This window comes from Neovison vison, chromosome 2 (genome assembly GCF_020171115.1).
Source record: "Neovison vison isolate M4711 chromosome 2, ASM_NN_V1, whole genome shotgun sequence".
Taxonomy (NCBI): domain Eukaryota; kingdom Metazoa; phylum Chordata; class Mammalia; order Carnivora; family Mustelidae; genus Neogale; species Neogale vison.
In genome coordinates this window covers 71,726,262-71,742,815 of record NC_058092.1, presented here as the reverse complement: position 1 = coordinate 71,742,815, position 16,554 = coordinate 71,726,262, and the positions used below count along the sequence as shown (strand labels likewise).

General features: G+C 41.5%; 1 protein-coding gene across 4 annotated transcripts in view; it reads left to right on the top strand.

The window, feature by feature from the left end:
• Window positions 1-6,560, top strand: part of LPAR3 (lysophosphatidic acid receptor 3) — a 96,908-nt gene extending 90,348 nt beyond the window's left edge. For all 4 annotated transcript variants that reach the window (XM_044238596.1, XM_044238592.1, XM_044238593.1 and 1 more), the window contains one exon: window positions 4,753-6,560. In XM_044238596.1, coding sequence (XP_044094531.1) covers window positions 4,753-5,081 — 329 coding nt within the window. In that variant the 3' untranslated portion in view covers window positions 5,082-6,560. The remainder of the gene's footprint in view (window positions 1-4,752) is intronic.
• The last annotated feature ends 9,994 nt before the right edge of the window (window positions 6,561-16,554 follow it).

Here is a 16,554-nt window from a genome sequence, read left to right as displayed (position 1 = left end):
CCAATATGTTCTCCTAAATCTTTTGGGGGGCCTCATATCTATCTGCCGGTAACCTCCCCCCCCAAAAGAATGAAGTGTTAGATGAACCTCACATCTCTGCTGAGATGTGTTTGGTGCAGGAAGTTGGCTGTTGGGTGGAGGAGTCTGGGAGGAGTATCTTTCCCAGGGTTTATGCCCCATGTGCGGCCATCACCTCAGACAACATGCCGCAGCTCAGGGTCTCTGGCAGCGGAGGGTGTCTGGGCTGCTCTGTCAAAGAAGATTTGCCTCTGTTGTTCTTGGAAACAGTAGAAAGGAAAGGTCAGCAGATTTTTGTTTCTTCTTACTCCTACGGCCAGCCTATATTTTTGTTGGAATTCTTTCTCCCTTCTTTCCTCCCCTCCTTTCCTCCCTTCCTTCCTTCTGGACAGAAAATCTTTATGCTAGCAAACCAAAGCATGACTTAATTGTTATATATGAGCTTCACAGTCAGATGGGACATACACTAGATGGGACTCTAAGAGCTCTAAGTCCCACTAAGATGGGACTCTAAGCTCTAAGTGGGACTCTAAGAGAAGTGCCCTTCTCCCTCCCCCATCGCTCTCTTTAGTAAACAGACTCTGTCCATTGCTGAGCAGGCATGCATGTGGACAGGAGCACAGCCCCTGGTGCCAGGCTGCCTGGGTTCAAATTCTGGCTCTTCCGCTTATCAGCTCTATGCCTTTGACCATATTACCTCACTTCTCTGTACTCCATCTTCCTCAGGTTTAAAAAGAGAGTAGCATTAGTATTTTATTAGGCGGTGTTCATAATATTTCTAGGGCTGACATGAAGATTAAATGGTTAATGCATATAAAATTCTTATAGCAGTGCCTGGCATATATAATCATTGCTCAAGGTAAAGTTTGCGAAGTGTTGATCGAATGAATTACTGTATGTAATGCAATGCAAAGGGAAAATATACATGAATTACTACATTGTGACAAACAAGACTTCAGTTTGGAGATTTTATTTAGAGTGTTTAGGTCCCCTGAATAATCTAAACTAGAATTTTATTCTGAGGGGAAAAAAAGCTTTTATGATTTAAAAACAAAACTGATTTAAGAAACAGTTTTCAGGAAAGCATATTGGCAATTTACTTTTGTAAATGTGTATGTGTGTATATGTATGTTCAAAATAGATCATTCAAACAAAATTATAAACAACATATGTATTGTTTAAAGAATAGCACTTAAAGGAATTAAGAAAAAAAACTTTAAAAATCCCTATGTAGGGGTGCCTGGGTGGCTCAGTCTTTAAGTGTCTGCCTTCAGCTCAGGTTATGGTCCCAGGGTCCTGGAATCAAGCCCCACATCAGGCTCCCTGCTCAGTGGGAAGCCTGCTTCTCCCTCTCCCACTCCCCTGCTTATGTTCCCTCTCTTGCTGTGCCTCTCTCTGTCAAATAAATAAATAAAATCTTTTTTTAAAAAAAAGTCTATGTACCTTCCAGGCAGCATAATAGAACATTTCCAATATCTTCAGCATCGCGTATGTGGACCTGCCCGAATGACCACCCCCTAATAGAGAAATAACCGTATTATAAATTTCTTGTTAATCATCTTGCTTTTCCTTATGGTTTTTACCACATATGGATGTAATGGTAGACATCAAATTGTTTAGATTTACCTGTTTCTTAAAAAGCAATACCACAATTAACATTGAGCTTGACTGTCAGTATATTTGGATTCATTTCCAGTATCTTCTTTTGTTCTTTCTTTGTCCCACTTTTCTATGTTTGACTTTCCATCCCTCCTCCTTTTCTTATGTTGAAATCTTGTTTTCCTTTCCTTTGGCTCCATCCTTCCCCTTCCATTGGTTTGGAAGTTAAATACTTTATTAAATATTGACATGCATATTTAACAAAGTATAAAGTTAATCAATATTTTTCCCTCTTTCCCATTAACACAAGGACATGAGAATTCTCCCAGTGGGATTTCTTTGGAATTATGCAGTTTCACACAGAAAGGAGTCTTCACATCAAAACTGGCAGCAACAGCTTCTGATGTCTGGTTTGTTTAGTTCTTGCCTTTTGACAACATAGTAACCCTCTCTCGGGAAGAACAGAGAACAAAAGTGTTACTGTTAGGGGAAATACAGACCATTAGAGCTGGAGGGGCCTTCAAGATTACCTAAACTAGTGTTTTCCAAACTTTTTGACAAAGACCAACAGTAAGAAATAATAGTTTACTTCATAACCAATATTCACGTAAACATAGTATGTAAAACTGAAATGAGAGTTGCATGAAGCAAAACTTCCCTTGGTCTGTGCAATATACTCTGAGCAATTCCATTCCATTCTTGCATTTAAAAATCCTCCAACTTGGGGTGCCTGGGTGGCTCAGTGCGTTGGGGCCTCTGCCTTTGGCTCAGGTCATGATCCCAGGGCCCTGGGATCGAACCCCGCATCTGGCTCTCTGCTTGGCGGGGAGCCTGCTTCCTCCTCTCTCTCTCTCTCTCTCTCTCTCTCTCTCCCTCTGCCTACTTGTCATCTCTGTCAAATAAATAAATAGAATCTTAAAAAATAAAATAAAAAAATAAAAATCCTCCAAACTGTCCAAACCTATTAAATTGATCACATACCCACTAAGGTGCCCTGGCCCCAAACTGGAAAAACCCAGCACTTGCCTAAAGTTCTCAATTTGTAGTTTAGGAAGCCAAACCCCAGACAAATGACCTGGGTATCCCAGGGTTGTACAGTAAGTGAAGGATAGGACCCAATCTCTGATCTCTTATCTCCAAGTTCTTTATTCACATATGTCAGTCAGAGCAAAAATAACACAGAAAGGAGTGAAAAGGGAACCATTTGTGAGCTGTAATTACGAAATGGGGAATTAAACCCTCCTGATAACTCCTAAACATCTAATTTTGGCCGATGGCTTTGACAAAGCATCTCATGACAGCCACCACTTAGGGAACCCAGCTCAGTGTTGGGCACCACTCGCCATGACTTCTGACCTCTCCCAACCACCCACACAGTCGGGATTGTTATCCTTATTTTATAAATGAGGGAATAGGAGGCCGCTGGGGTGGCTTGGTTGAGCTTCTGACTTTGGCTCAGATCCTGATCACAGGGTCCTGGGATGGAGCCCCACGTCTGGCTCCCTGCTCAGCAGGGAGTCTGCTTCCCCCTCCCCCTCTGCTCCTCCCTCACTCATGCTCAAGCTCTCTTTCTCTCTCTCTCTCTCAAGTGAATAAATAAAATCTATAAAACAATAAAAAATGAGAGAATGTGTGGTCAGAAAAATACAGTGATTTGCCTCATTTGTGCAGCTCATTAAGTGAGGAGCTGGGCCCACCTGTCTGACCCTGAGGCCCACGACATTTTATGGCCTCACACAGCCGTTTTATGGCTCTCGACTTGTTAGTGTATCTCTCAGAATGAAGATAAAGCGACAAGAGGAAGACCGTGCAGGACTAATTCTAACCAGTCAGAATAAGTAGTTGGTGATGTGATTTATAGACTTGCTTGTTTATTCTGTCTCCCCGTTAGCACTTTAGCTCCTGGAGTGTATAGTCGTTGTCTCTTTTACTGTCTAGTACAGGCCCTGACACACTGTAAGCTACAGGGAATGTTTGTGGAATGGATAACCAGGGGCGTTTAGAAATGATAAGGACTTTGGGGGAGGAAACCATATCACAGTACCGAGACAGGTCACATACATAGTGGCCGAGAGCACAGCCTACGGAGAAAGACTGCTGACATTCAAAATCAGATGTCCTTTCCAAGCTGTTTGATGGTGAGCAAGTTACTTAACTTTCCTTGCACCTCCTTTATCCTGGGGATGATAACAAGGCCCGCCTCACAGTGTGGTTCTACCAGTTAATAAAGGAAGGCATTCACACGAGCGCCCAGCTCATAGTAAGCATTGCGTAGTGTTGAGCTCTCGCTGATACCCAAGGTGATGGCGACAAAGTAGGGGAGTAATTGAACCTCAGGCTTATATTTTAAGGAAAACGTGTCCGAAGCTTTAGTGGTTAGCCAAGTATGATCAGATGTCTGGGGACTCAGAAGACACTGCCCTCCATGTGCAGTTGGTGCTAAAATTGTGCTAAATCAATCAATCTGCTACAAGCACATCTCTACCTCATCATGAAACAGAAAGATTTATTTCTGACAACAACCAACGAGAACAAAAAACTGCACCCAGAGCAGAGAATTAAACAGATGGCCCATGAATCTGTCAAAAAGGATACGGTGCTTACTCAGCACCAGCACAGATTTACAAAGAATAGCATTCGAGAGCTGGGGACTTAGGAAGAGACGAGGAGAATGCCACAGTGTTGTGTGTCTTCTTGTCAGGAGAGCATTTAGAACATCTGAGTTAGAGAACAGTGGAGCATTGGGTGTAGGCCTTTCCACATGCACTCCTGGCATCAGGCCTTGGTTTTCTCATCTGCAAAGCAGAGATGATGACCACAGCAGCCTCCTAGTGTGGTTCGGAGAGCTGATGGAGAAAAGGTCTGTGGAGTGCTTAGTAAGCGGGAGGTAACTGTGAGCCCCTCGGGACGAACCCTGGGTAAGCAGCTAAGGAGTTGAAATAGAGCGTGGTGGACAGTCAAGGGGGTGCCTGGCTGTTGGTGTCTAATAAGCCCAGGTCTCAAGCCCTCAGAGGAAGGGTAGAAGTTTGCTTTGCATTTGTCAAAACAGATCCTTAAGGTCCCTTGGTGCCACTGACTGAAAGCTGGGCCAGAAGAAACCCCAGTAAGCAGCCCCTTCCTTTTGTCTCCCCGCAGGGGCCTTTGTCGTGTGCTGGACCCCAGGCCTGGTGGTTCTGCTGCTTGATGGCCTGAACTGTACGCAGTGTGGCGTGCAGCATGTCAAAAGGTGGTTCCTGCTGCTGGCGCTGCTGAACTCTGTCATGAACCCCATCATCTACTCCTACAAGGACGAGGACATGTACAGCACCATGAAGAAGATGATCTGCTGCTTCTCTCAGGAGAGGAACCTGGACAGACGTCCCTCCCGCCTCCCCTCCACCATCCTCAGCAGGAGCGACACGGGCAGCCAGTATAAGGAAGACAGTAGCAGCCAAGGCACGGTTTGCAACAAGAACAGTTCCTAAGCTGTGGGTGTCCCCATGCCCACAAGGGCCTCCTCTGGGAGAGGAGCTGTGAAGAATGGCTGCCTGTCTCTAACAACACCCACCTACAGTGTTATTTCAGGTCTCAACCACTGGTGGATTTTTTTTGAAAAATTATTTTACATAGTTTCAAAGCATGGGCAGCAAAGAGGGGACATGCTCCATTTGGAGAAAATGCACAAAAGAGGGAAGACAGTGCAGTGGAACCCTCAGTGATGTCCTTGGAACCACTCAGAGCACCAACCCCGGCCCTGCCGCCATCTTGTAGCCATTCTCTTTGTGTTTTAAAAGGATGTTGTTGATAGAGGGCTTAAGCCAAGATAAATAATAATGTTACTTGAGCCACTTGATGTAGCTGCTTGGAAAGCCTATGTAGTTCTTTCTGCATGCATTTAAAATTTTGAAAACGCTTCATCTATGATATTTGTTTCCTCAAAGAAACCATGGCCCATAGCTCGGTGTTCAGTAGGGATCTCAGAGTCACAAATCAGTAAGGGCTCCAGATTAGACTTGATTTTTAACTAGAAGAACATTCTGAGGAAGAAGATTTAGTTACTAACAAAAAAAGGTAAATGTTAGAAACTTTCCTTGAAGCAGGAAAAAAGGCCTTGATGTGGTCATCTAAGTGTGCATGGGTGTGTGCACACACTTGTATGTTTAAACATTTCTAATTTGTATTTAAAGACCTCAAGGACAGTAATGGTGAAAGAAAGTCACTGGCCATCGAGACTGTTCAGTCTAGGACTATAGCTGTAAAAATGACCTGTTGTGTTCTAAAAGAAAAGAGAAAGAGGTGATTCATTGGCAAATAGACATACAGACATACAGCAGGGTGAAAGGTGATATTGATAAATGGGCTGAATTCCATTCATATAGGATAAAATAGGAGGTTGACTTAAGCCTTTATCTTCATTACCTTTATACCACTAATGGCTTGTCAGACTTAGTATGTGGAATAATTTTCTTGTTTCATATTTTGCCCACACTTACCGACATATATTTCTGGTACTTGTCTTACTTATGAACTGGATTTTGATCCATGCTCAATTTTAAAATTTTCTCCTTCAAAGAACTAAGTAAGCAACATGAAAAGCTAGTCAGTTAAAAAAAAAAAAAGTGTCATACACATAGGCTACTGACCAAAGTTTTTTATATAAAGAATTTAGAATATATTCAGATTTTAAAATAAGAATAACTTCAAGGCAGTTATAGTATTTATGTAGTTTGCAAAAGAAGTTTACATTTTTTTGCTATTGTGATGTAACATTTACGTGCAAGAACTACTTGGAATAAAAGGATTTGAAAAGTTGAGCTTTTTAGATGTAATAGCCTAAAATGGAGAGTATTATGATTTGAAGGTGTAGATTTCACAAACTCCATGTAGTAAGTGGGTCTATCTGAAGCTTATATCAAAGCTACCGATAAAATAAAATAAAATAAAATAAAATAATTTGTTCTCTCTTGTTGAGGCACATTATTGCTTTGGGTATTTTCTAAGTAAAAATACAGTCTGTGGTGACAATAACACACATTTCTATTGCAGAAGAAAAATCAGATTTGCCCTGAAGTACATACCCTCAGTGTTTTGTGGAAGCATTTTGAATCTACAGCTGACCAAAGGGTGGAGGATTGAAATTGAATTCCAGTCCCTGAATAGCTACTAAGGGATCTTTAAAGGTTTTATTTTGAGGAAAGCACCATTTTTAGGACTCTGCAGCAGAATGTCATATTCAGCATAGTGTCTGGAGGGGATCCAAGTGTGGAAATTCGTGATGGAAATAAGTAGCCTTTGTTTTTATGTGCACACACATACCTCCGAGATGCTGCAAGAGTCAAGAAGTTGTGTGTATTTGAAAATGACAAGTGACAACAAAGCTCACCCAGAGCGTGGCGAGTCCATCTCTTAGTTGGAGAAAAAAATGAAGAAAGAACATGTTTCCTCAAATCCTGGGACCCCACGCTTACCCGCAAGTCATTGAAAGGATGATTCTAAAAATTCAGCCTAGACCTGTTCAGACCAACCCTTGACACAAAGCATGGGCTACTCCCTAGCCAAACAAGATTTAGTTTTCTTAGATTTTAGCAGTGCCCAACGTGTTCTCATATATCTGTGTTGGTGAAGTTTGGTTCTTTGTGAGGATTGCCTACTTGGAAAGAAAGAATTTGCAGAAATAAGTTGTTGAAGATTTTTGGTGAAATTTGTTTTAAAGTGAATGGTAGACTTCGGGCCATAATGTGACCTTCAGAACACTAAGCACTGAAATAATTATGGCCCACATTTGTGTAATTCCAAATGCAAACAATACTAAACCATAGAATAAATATAAGCCTCTAACAGAGCTCTACTTGCCCTCACCATCACCCCTTTGATGCTTTTTTTTATAAATACTAACAATCAAAATTTAGAAATTTTACTGCCCTTGTTTTACTGGGCCCGCTAAGCACATGCATAACCCGTGGTCCAGTGGGCCAGGATCCAGGACTGGGTGACGTCAGCAGCATCAGTACCAGGTGGCAGGCGGGGGGAGGGGAGAGACATGGGAGCAGGTGGTCCAGCTCTGTTCATCTGCTGATGCCACCCTTCAGACTATAGGACATACCATGTCCCGGGTCTGTAGACTCATTTCATGAGGTTGAAGTGTTTTGTGCTTATTAGCTCATTAATCCTTTAATCATTTGGGGCGGGGGAGAAGAATACTTAGCCCTCTTTTAATTAACTGAATAGCCATAATGAAGGTAAGCCTGTGGAGACACCTGTGAAGGTGACTTGGTGACAGCCTCAAGCCCTATTAGAACCTGGAGTAAAAATAACCAAAATGTTATTCCACACAATTATCTATCTCACTGTGTACTAAAAAAAAATTTAAAACTTGCAAGCACAGATCTGACTCCTGGGATGCCTCCCAAAGGATTCTCTCCCCTTGGTGGACTAGTAAGTATAATACTAAATTGGAAAGCCCTAGGGCTCTTTCCAGTTTACACAGCCTTTCAGACATAGGTGCAGGGGTTAGAATCACTTGAAGAAATGAGAAAATTGTAAAGTAAGGGAAGCTACATTTTGTGTGTATGATGCTCTCTTGAACACATGACTTAATTTAACATACTCATCATTTAAGATCTGTTTTCACCGAAGAATAATGTTGGATGGAAGATGCTGTTGCTGTGGGGGTTGGGTTTGGGGGGTCCTAATGCTGTATTCTATTTTTACATCACTCTCTCTGGTACTTTTCAGAGTGTGCTCCCTCCATAATTAACAGATGGTCAACTATCAATGCTAATGATTAAGACTGCAGAGTGTTTTATCATCTCTAACTTCTGAGCTAAAGGTTTGTAATGCAAATGGCAGTACAGTGGTCACCAGAATCACATGTGGAGGTTCCAACGGACATCAGTAAGAACGTGGGTCACAACTGGGCTGTGGATACAATGCAGTACCCTTGCATCCCAGTCCACAAACATGGTTTGCAATTCCCTGGGTCAGCTGGCCTTGGAATGCACAGTGCTTGCCAGCTTTGTCGGGAGTTGCAGTTTTGTATAGCAAAACTTTACAAAATTTTTCTATATCAGCCTCTTCAAGTTTGAACAATTCAAATTTCCATAAACCATCTGTGTTGTATTTGTTACTGAGATTAGAGCCTAGCACATTTTGTATTAGACGGTTATATCAGAAAAGTGGGGAGGGGAGAGGCTGCCTCTCACAAGCCCAGGTTACGTGTTTGTGCATATTAGAAAATGCTAGACCTTCCTCAAGATACTCAGCTTGCATCTATTGGAAAATCATCTATACTAATTCTGTTAGAAATTTATTACTATGTATCAAAAAACTGTACTAATATATAAGCATGTCCACAATATGATTGGCATACTTAAGAGTTGTTCATTTCACCACTCATACAAATGTCCATGACCGTCATCTTAAAGAAAGCAGTAGATTGCGGGCGCCTGGGTGACTCAGTGGGTTAAGCCTCTGCCTTCGGCTCAGGTCATGATCTTGAGGTTCTGGGATGGAGCCCCACATTGGGTGCTCTGCTCAGTGGGGAGCCTGTTTCTCCCTCTCTCTCCGCCTGCCTCTCTGCCTACTTGTGATCTCTCTGTCTGTCAAATAAATAAATAAAATCTTAAAAAAAAATAACAACAGTAGATTGAAATTCAGAATACCAGGATTCCAATTTTTGTTCTGCCCTAAACAATGAAACTCTAGGTATGATTGCTGGCCTACTAAATGAGGAGGTTAAATGAGAGGCTTAAATGATCTATAAAAACATCTTTAGCTACAAAATCCTGTGATTCTATATATCGCCTCCCATATATGAATCATGTAAAGAATGCTAAGTCTTTGGATTCTTGCGATTTCAGTCCTTGTGGACATTTGAAAGAGAAGGAGCTCTATGTTTGCTTATTACAATGATTCTCAAGCTTGGGGCACCTGGATGGCTCAGTCGGTTAAGCATCAGCCTTTAGCTCAGGTCATGATGTCGGGGTCCTGGAATTGAGCTCTGTGTTAGGCTTCCTGCTCAGCAGGGAGCCTGTTTCTTCTCCCTCTGCCCCTACCCCCACTTGTGCACTCTCTCTCTCTCTCTCTCAAATAAATCTTTAAAAAATGGTTCTCAGGCTTTAGTGTACACTAGAATCACCCAGGGAGACTGTCTAAAATCTATGAGGGCCTCCGGGGTGGTCCAATATGTTATACATCTGACTGTTGATTTTGGCTCAGGTTGTGATCTCAGGGTCTTGGGATCGAGCCCCACATCCAGCTCCCCACTCAGTGGAGAGTCATTTGAGATTCTATCTCTCCCTCTCCCTCTGTCCTCCCCCCAAGCACATGCTCTCTCTCCCTCTCTCTCTCAAATAAAATCTTTAAAAAATATATGTGAGATTAAGGTAGATGTAAAATGTGTAGTTATAAATTCATCACCAATACAGGAGAAAGGATTTCTGGAATAAAATTAAATTGCTTATCAAAATAGAGAACCTAAGAGACCTGATGGCCTGCTTATCTTTACTAAAGTGAACTTAAATGTGAAACATGTAAACCACTGATTGCTCCAATTTAAATAGAAACCCACACATTTATTTTGACATTTACCAAAATCTTTGAACATTCCCTAGGTGCTAGGGAACAAATAAAAAGTCCTATCCAGGGGCGCCTGGGTGGCTCAGATGGTTAGGTGTCTGCATTCAGCTCAGGTATGGTCCCAGGGTACTGGGATCTAGCCCCACATTGGGCTCCCTGCTTGGCAAGGACCCTGCTTCTCCCTCTCTCCACTGTCCACCCTGCTTGTGCTCTCTTGCTCTCTCTGTTAAATAAATAAATAAAAGCTTAAAAAAAAAAAAAAGTCCTACCCTTAGGGGTGTCTGGGTAGCTCAGTTGGTTGAGCCTCTGACTCTTGGTTTTGGATCCAGGTCATGATCTCAAGGTTGTGAGATCAAGCCCCATGTTGGGCTCCACACAGCATGCAATCTGCTTGAGATTCTCACTCCCTCTCTCCTCCTCCCCCTCTGCTCCTCCTCTCTCTCTCTTTTTCAAGTAAATAAATAAAATCTTTTTTTAAAGTCCTGCCCTTAGAAGAATTACAAAATCATAAATCAAATACATGTATATATAGATAACCCAAGGGACATAGAGTGAAAAGGAGCTGAAGATACTAAAGAGGGACGGGAATAGATGTAGCCATCCTCCAGGTATCACTTTGGAACGTTGGTGATACTGGAGTTATGTTTTTTAGATCTGTCCTCTGTGGTGCAATTCTTTTTTTTATTTTATTTATGTTTTATTTTTAAGATTTTATTCATTTATTTGATAGAGAGAGAGAGAAGGGCAACACAAGCAGGAGGAGTGGGAGAGGGAGAAGCAGGCTCCCCACTGAGCAGGGAGCCCAATGTGAGCCTCCATCCAAGGACCCTGGGATCATGAGCTGAGTGAAAGCAGACACTTAATAACTGAGCCACCCATGTGCCCCCATAATTTTAATTTTTTTTCCAATTTATTTATTTTCAGAAAAACATTATTCATTATTTTTTCACTACACCCAGTGCTCCATGCAAGCCGTGCCCTCTATAATACCCACCACCTGTGGTGTAATTCTTGATATAGAATTCTTAAGACCTGGCAGAAGAAAAGGAAATCACATAAAGGGGTGACTTTTTGGGTTAAAATTAGTTTACAGTTTATGGGTTAGGGATCTGTTACTGGTAATCTAAATTAGATTTGTGTTTCTCTTAGGTGAAAGCCTGATCACAGGTTTATATAAATTTGGAGATGGGACACATCAACCAGGCGTTGGTTGGGAAAACAGAAACCATTCTGGGTACTTGAAACAAGAAAGTATTTAAAATAGGCAACTAGGCACTTATAAAACAGTTGGCAAAGTTAGAAGAGCAAAGGTAAGGGAAGCCCATAACCTGTTCTCAAGGTTTGCAGCTAACTTTCTGGGATATGTTGCCACACTGGTCAGGATCTTTTGGAAACTGCCTCCTGAGGCAGGTAATTTGTGAAAGGACACCCAGAGACCAATACAAAATCCCACATCCATTGCTAGAGGAAGAATATGGCTTCAGCTTCCCCTCTGCCTTCCTCATCTCTCATAACTGTCTGACAGCATCAGGACTGGGATATTTGCTGGCTTTGTGTTCCGGGAAATATGGTTCCCATGCTTCCAGCCTTTCAGATTCAGGGGCGATAGAAAAGATTAGCAACACAGCAATACAGCTGATGGCAAACAGCCAATCCAGCACATGGAGAAAGGAAAAAGGGAGAGGGGACTTCTTGGCTTCTAAGAATTTCCCCTTTCTGAAATATGTGTGTGTGTGTGTTTTAACTGAGGGTAGAAGGTATAGTTAGTTCTGCAATAAGGGGTGAAAATTCTCTAAAAAATAATGTGTTGGTACATTTAATTTACAGGTTCCACATTTTGGTATATGTAATTTCTGAAGGCTGAATGGGAATAAGACAAGAAAGAACATAAAAGCAGAGTTCACTTATTATTGGTTATTCATTATCCAAACCTATAATATCAAAGTTAAGATTAAAACATGAGAAATAAAATATTTTTATCTCATACAACCGTGACAAATATAGCTTATTCAATCTTTCCTTCAGGTTCAGATAGTCTAAGAGGATCTTGAAACAATTAGGAATGAGCCAACATAGATGTAAAACTCAGATTTGCCAGAGTCAAGATGCCGGAGAAGTAGCAGGCTGAGACTACTTCAGGTAGCAGGAGATCTGCTAGATAGCTTATCTAAAGATTGCAAACACCTAAAATCCAAAGGGAGATCGAAGAGAAGAACAACAATTCTAGAAACAGAAAATCAACCACTTTCTGAAGGGTAGGACTGGCGGAGAAGTGAATCCAAAGTGACGGGAAGATAGACCGTGGGGGGAGGGGCCGGCTCCCGGCAAGCGGCGGAGCAACGGAGCACAAAATCAGGACTTTTAAAAGTCTGCTCCGCTGAGGGACATCGCTCCAGAGGCTAAACTGGGGTGAAGCCCACGTGGGGTCAGCGTGGCCTCAGGTCCCGCAGGGTCACAGAAGGATTGGGGGTGTCTGAGTGTCGCAGATCTTGCAGGTATTAGAACAGGGAAGTTGGCTACAGAAACAGAGCCGAGGAGTGAGCTCGCAGCTCAGGGTTATCTTGAACTGGTCACAGGCTTGGTGAGCTCAGAGTGCGGCCAGAGGCCAGGGAGACGGGAGTAATTGGGCGCTATTCTCTGAGGGCACACTGAGGAGTGGGGCTCGGGGCTCTCGGCTCCTCCAGGCCGGAGACTGGAAGGCCGCCATTTGTATTCCTGTCCTCCGGAACTCTACGGAAAGCGCTCAGGGAACAAAAGCTCCTAAAAGCAAACCCAAGCAGATTAGGGCCCCTGGTAAGGGCAGTGCAATTCCGCCTGGGGCAAAGACACTTGAGAATCAATACACCAGGCCCCTCCCCCAGAAGATCAACAAGAAATCCAGCCAGGACCAAGATCACCTACCAAGTAGATATATTTCAATACCAAGGAGAGCAGCAGAATTCCAGAGGAGGAGAAAGCAAAGCACGGAACTCATGGCTTTCTCCCCATGATTCTTTAGTCTCACAGTTAATCTAATTTTTTTTTCTTTTTCAATTTTTTTCTTCTTCTGCAAATTTTTTTTAACTTTTACCCTTTTCCTTTTTAACGTTTTCTAACTAGTTTATCTAATATATATATATTTTTTCTTTCTTTTTTATATTTTTTCTTTATTCGTTTTCTTTTTTTAATTATTTCTTTTTTTTTTCTGAACCTCTTTTTATCCCTTTCTCCACCCCCCCCCATGGTTTGGGATCTCTTCTGATTTGGTTAAAGCATATTTTCCTGGGATTGTTGCCACCCTTTTAGTATTTTACTTGCTCCTTCATATACTCTTAGCTGGACAAAATGACAAGGTGGAAAAATTCACAACAAAAAAAAAGAACAAGAGGCAGTACCAAAGGCTAGGGACCTAATCAATACAAACATTGGTAATATGTCAGATCTAGAGTTCAGAATGACGATTCTCGAGGTTCTTGCCGGGATCGAAAAAGGCATGGAAGATATTAGAGAAATCCTCTCGGGAGATATAAAAGCCCTTTCTGGAGAAATAAAAGAACTAAAATCTAACCAAGTTGAAATAAAAAAAGCTATTAATGAGGTGCAATAAAAAGTGGAGGCTCTCACTGCTATGATAAATGAGGCAGAAGAAAGAATTAGCGATATCGAAGGCCAAATGACAGAGAATAAAGAAGCTGAGCAAAAGAGGGACAAACAGCTACTGTTCTCTCCCACAAGGGGAGAATTCGAGAGATAAGTGACACCATAAGATGAAACAACATTAGAATAATTGGGATTCCAGAAGAAGAAGAAAGAGAGAGGGGAGCAGAAGGTATATTGGAGAGAATTATTGGAGAGAATTTCCCTAATATGGCAAAGGGAACAAGCATCAAAATCCAGGAGGTGCAGAGAACCCCCCTCAAAATCAATAAGAATAGGTCCACACCCCGTCACCTAATAGTAAAATTTACAAGTCTTAGTGACAAAGAGAAAATCCTGAAAGCAGCCCGGGAAAAGAAGTCTGTAACATACAATGGTAAAAATATTAGATTGGCAGCTGACTTATCCACAGAGACATGGCAGGCCAGAAAGAACTGGCATGATGTATTCAGAGCACTAAATGAGAAAAACATGCAGCCAAGAATACTATATCCAGCTAGGCTATCATTGAAAATAGAAGGAGAGATTAAAGGCTTCCAGGACAAAAGAAACTGAAAGAATTTGCAAACACCAAAGCATCTCTATAGGAAATATTGAAAGGGGTCCTCTAAGCAAAGAGAGAACCTAAAAGTAGTAGATCAGAAAGGAACAGAGACAATATACAGTAACAGTCACCTTACAGGCAATACAATGGCACTAAATTCATATCTTTCAATAGTTACCCTGAATGTTAATGGGCTAAATTCCCCAATCAAAAGACACAGGGTATCAGAATGGATAAAAAAACAAAACCCATCTATATGTTGCCTACAAGAAACTCATTTTAAACCCGAAGACACCTCCAGATTTAAAGTGAGGGGGTGGAAAGCAATTTACCATGCTAATGGACATCAGAAGAAGGCAGGAGTGGCAATCCTTATAATCAATTAGATTTTAAGACAAAGATTATAATAAGAGATGAAGGACACTATATCATACTCAAAGGATCTGTCCAACAAGAAGATCTAACAATTTTACATATCTATGCCCCTAACGTGGGAGCAGCCAACTATATAAACCAATTAATAACAAAATCAAAGAAACACATCAACAGTAATACACATTCTTCTCTAGTGCACATGGAACATTCTCCAGAATAGATCACATCCTCGGTCCTAAATCAGGTCTCAACCGGTATCAAAAGATTGGGATCACTCCCTGCATATTTTCAGACCACAATGCTCTGAAGCTAGAACTCAATCACAAGAGAAAATTTGGAAAGAACCCAAATACATGGAGACTAAACAGCATCCTACTAAAGAATGAATGGGTCAACCAGGAAATTAAAGAAGAATTGAAAAAATTCATGGAAACAAATGATAATGAAAACAAAACAGTCAAAATCTGTGGGACACAACAAACGCAGTCCTGAGAGGAAAATACATAGTGGTACAAGCCTTTCTCAAGAAACAAGAAACAATAAACCTCTTTCGCAAGAAACAAGAGGTTGTGTACGTCTATAGGTACACAACCTAACCCTACACCTAAAGGAGCTGGAGAAAGAACAAGAAAGAAACCCTAAACCCAGCAGGAGAAGAGAAATCATAAAGATCAGAGCAGAAATCAATGAAATAGAACCCAAATAACAATAGAACAAATCAACAAAACTAGGAGCTGGTTTTTTGAAAGAATTAATAAGATTGATAAACCCCTGGCCAGACTTATCAAAAAGAAAAGAGAAAGGACCCAAATAAATAAAATCATGAATGAAAGAGGAGAGATCACAGCTAACACCAAAGAAATACAGACAATTATAAGAACATACTATGAGCAACTCTACGCCAACAAATTTGACAATCAGGAAGAAATGGATGCATTCCTAGAGACATATAAATTACCACAACTGAACCCAGGAAGAAATAGAAAACTTGAACAGACCCATAACCAGTAAGGAGATTGAAACAGTCATCAAAAATCTCCAAACAAACAAAAACCCAGGGCCAGATGGCTTCCCGGGGGAATTCTATAAAACATTTAAAGAAGAACTAATTCCGGGACGCCTGGGTGGCTCAGTTGGTTGGACGACTGCCTTCGGCTCAGGGCGTGATCCTGGAGTCCCGGGATCGAGTCCCGCATCAGGCTCCCAGCTCCATGGGGAGTCTGCTTCTCCCTCTGACCTTCTCCTCGCTCATGTTCTCTCTCACTGTCTCTCTCTCTCAAATAAATAAATAAAATCTTTAAAAAAAAAAAAAAGAAAGAAAAAGATACAACTCTCTTAAAAAAAAAAAAAGAACTAATTCCTATTCTCCTGAAACTGTTCCAAAAAATAGAAATGGAAAGAAAACTTCTAAACTCATTTTATGAGGCCAGCATCACCTTGATCCCCAAACCAGACAAGGATCCCATCAAAAAAGAGAACTACAGACCAATATCCTTGATGAACACAGATGCGAAAATTCTTACCAAAATACTAGCCAATACGATTCAACAGTACATTAAAAAGATTATTCACCACGACCAAATGGGATTTATTCCAGGGCTGCAGGGTTGGTTCAACATCTGCAAATCAATCAATGTGATACAACACATTAATAAAATAAAGAACAAGAACCATATGATACTCTCAATAGATGCTGAAAAAGCATTTGACAAAGTACAGCATCCCTTCCTGATCAAAACTCTTCAAAGTGGGCAAATATCATTCTCATTGGAGAAAAACTGAAAGCTTTTCCACAAAGGTCAGGAACACGGCAGGGATGTCCATTA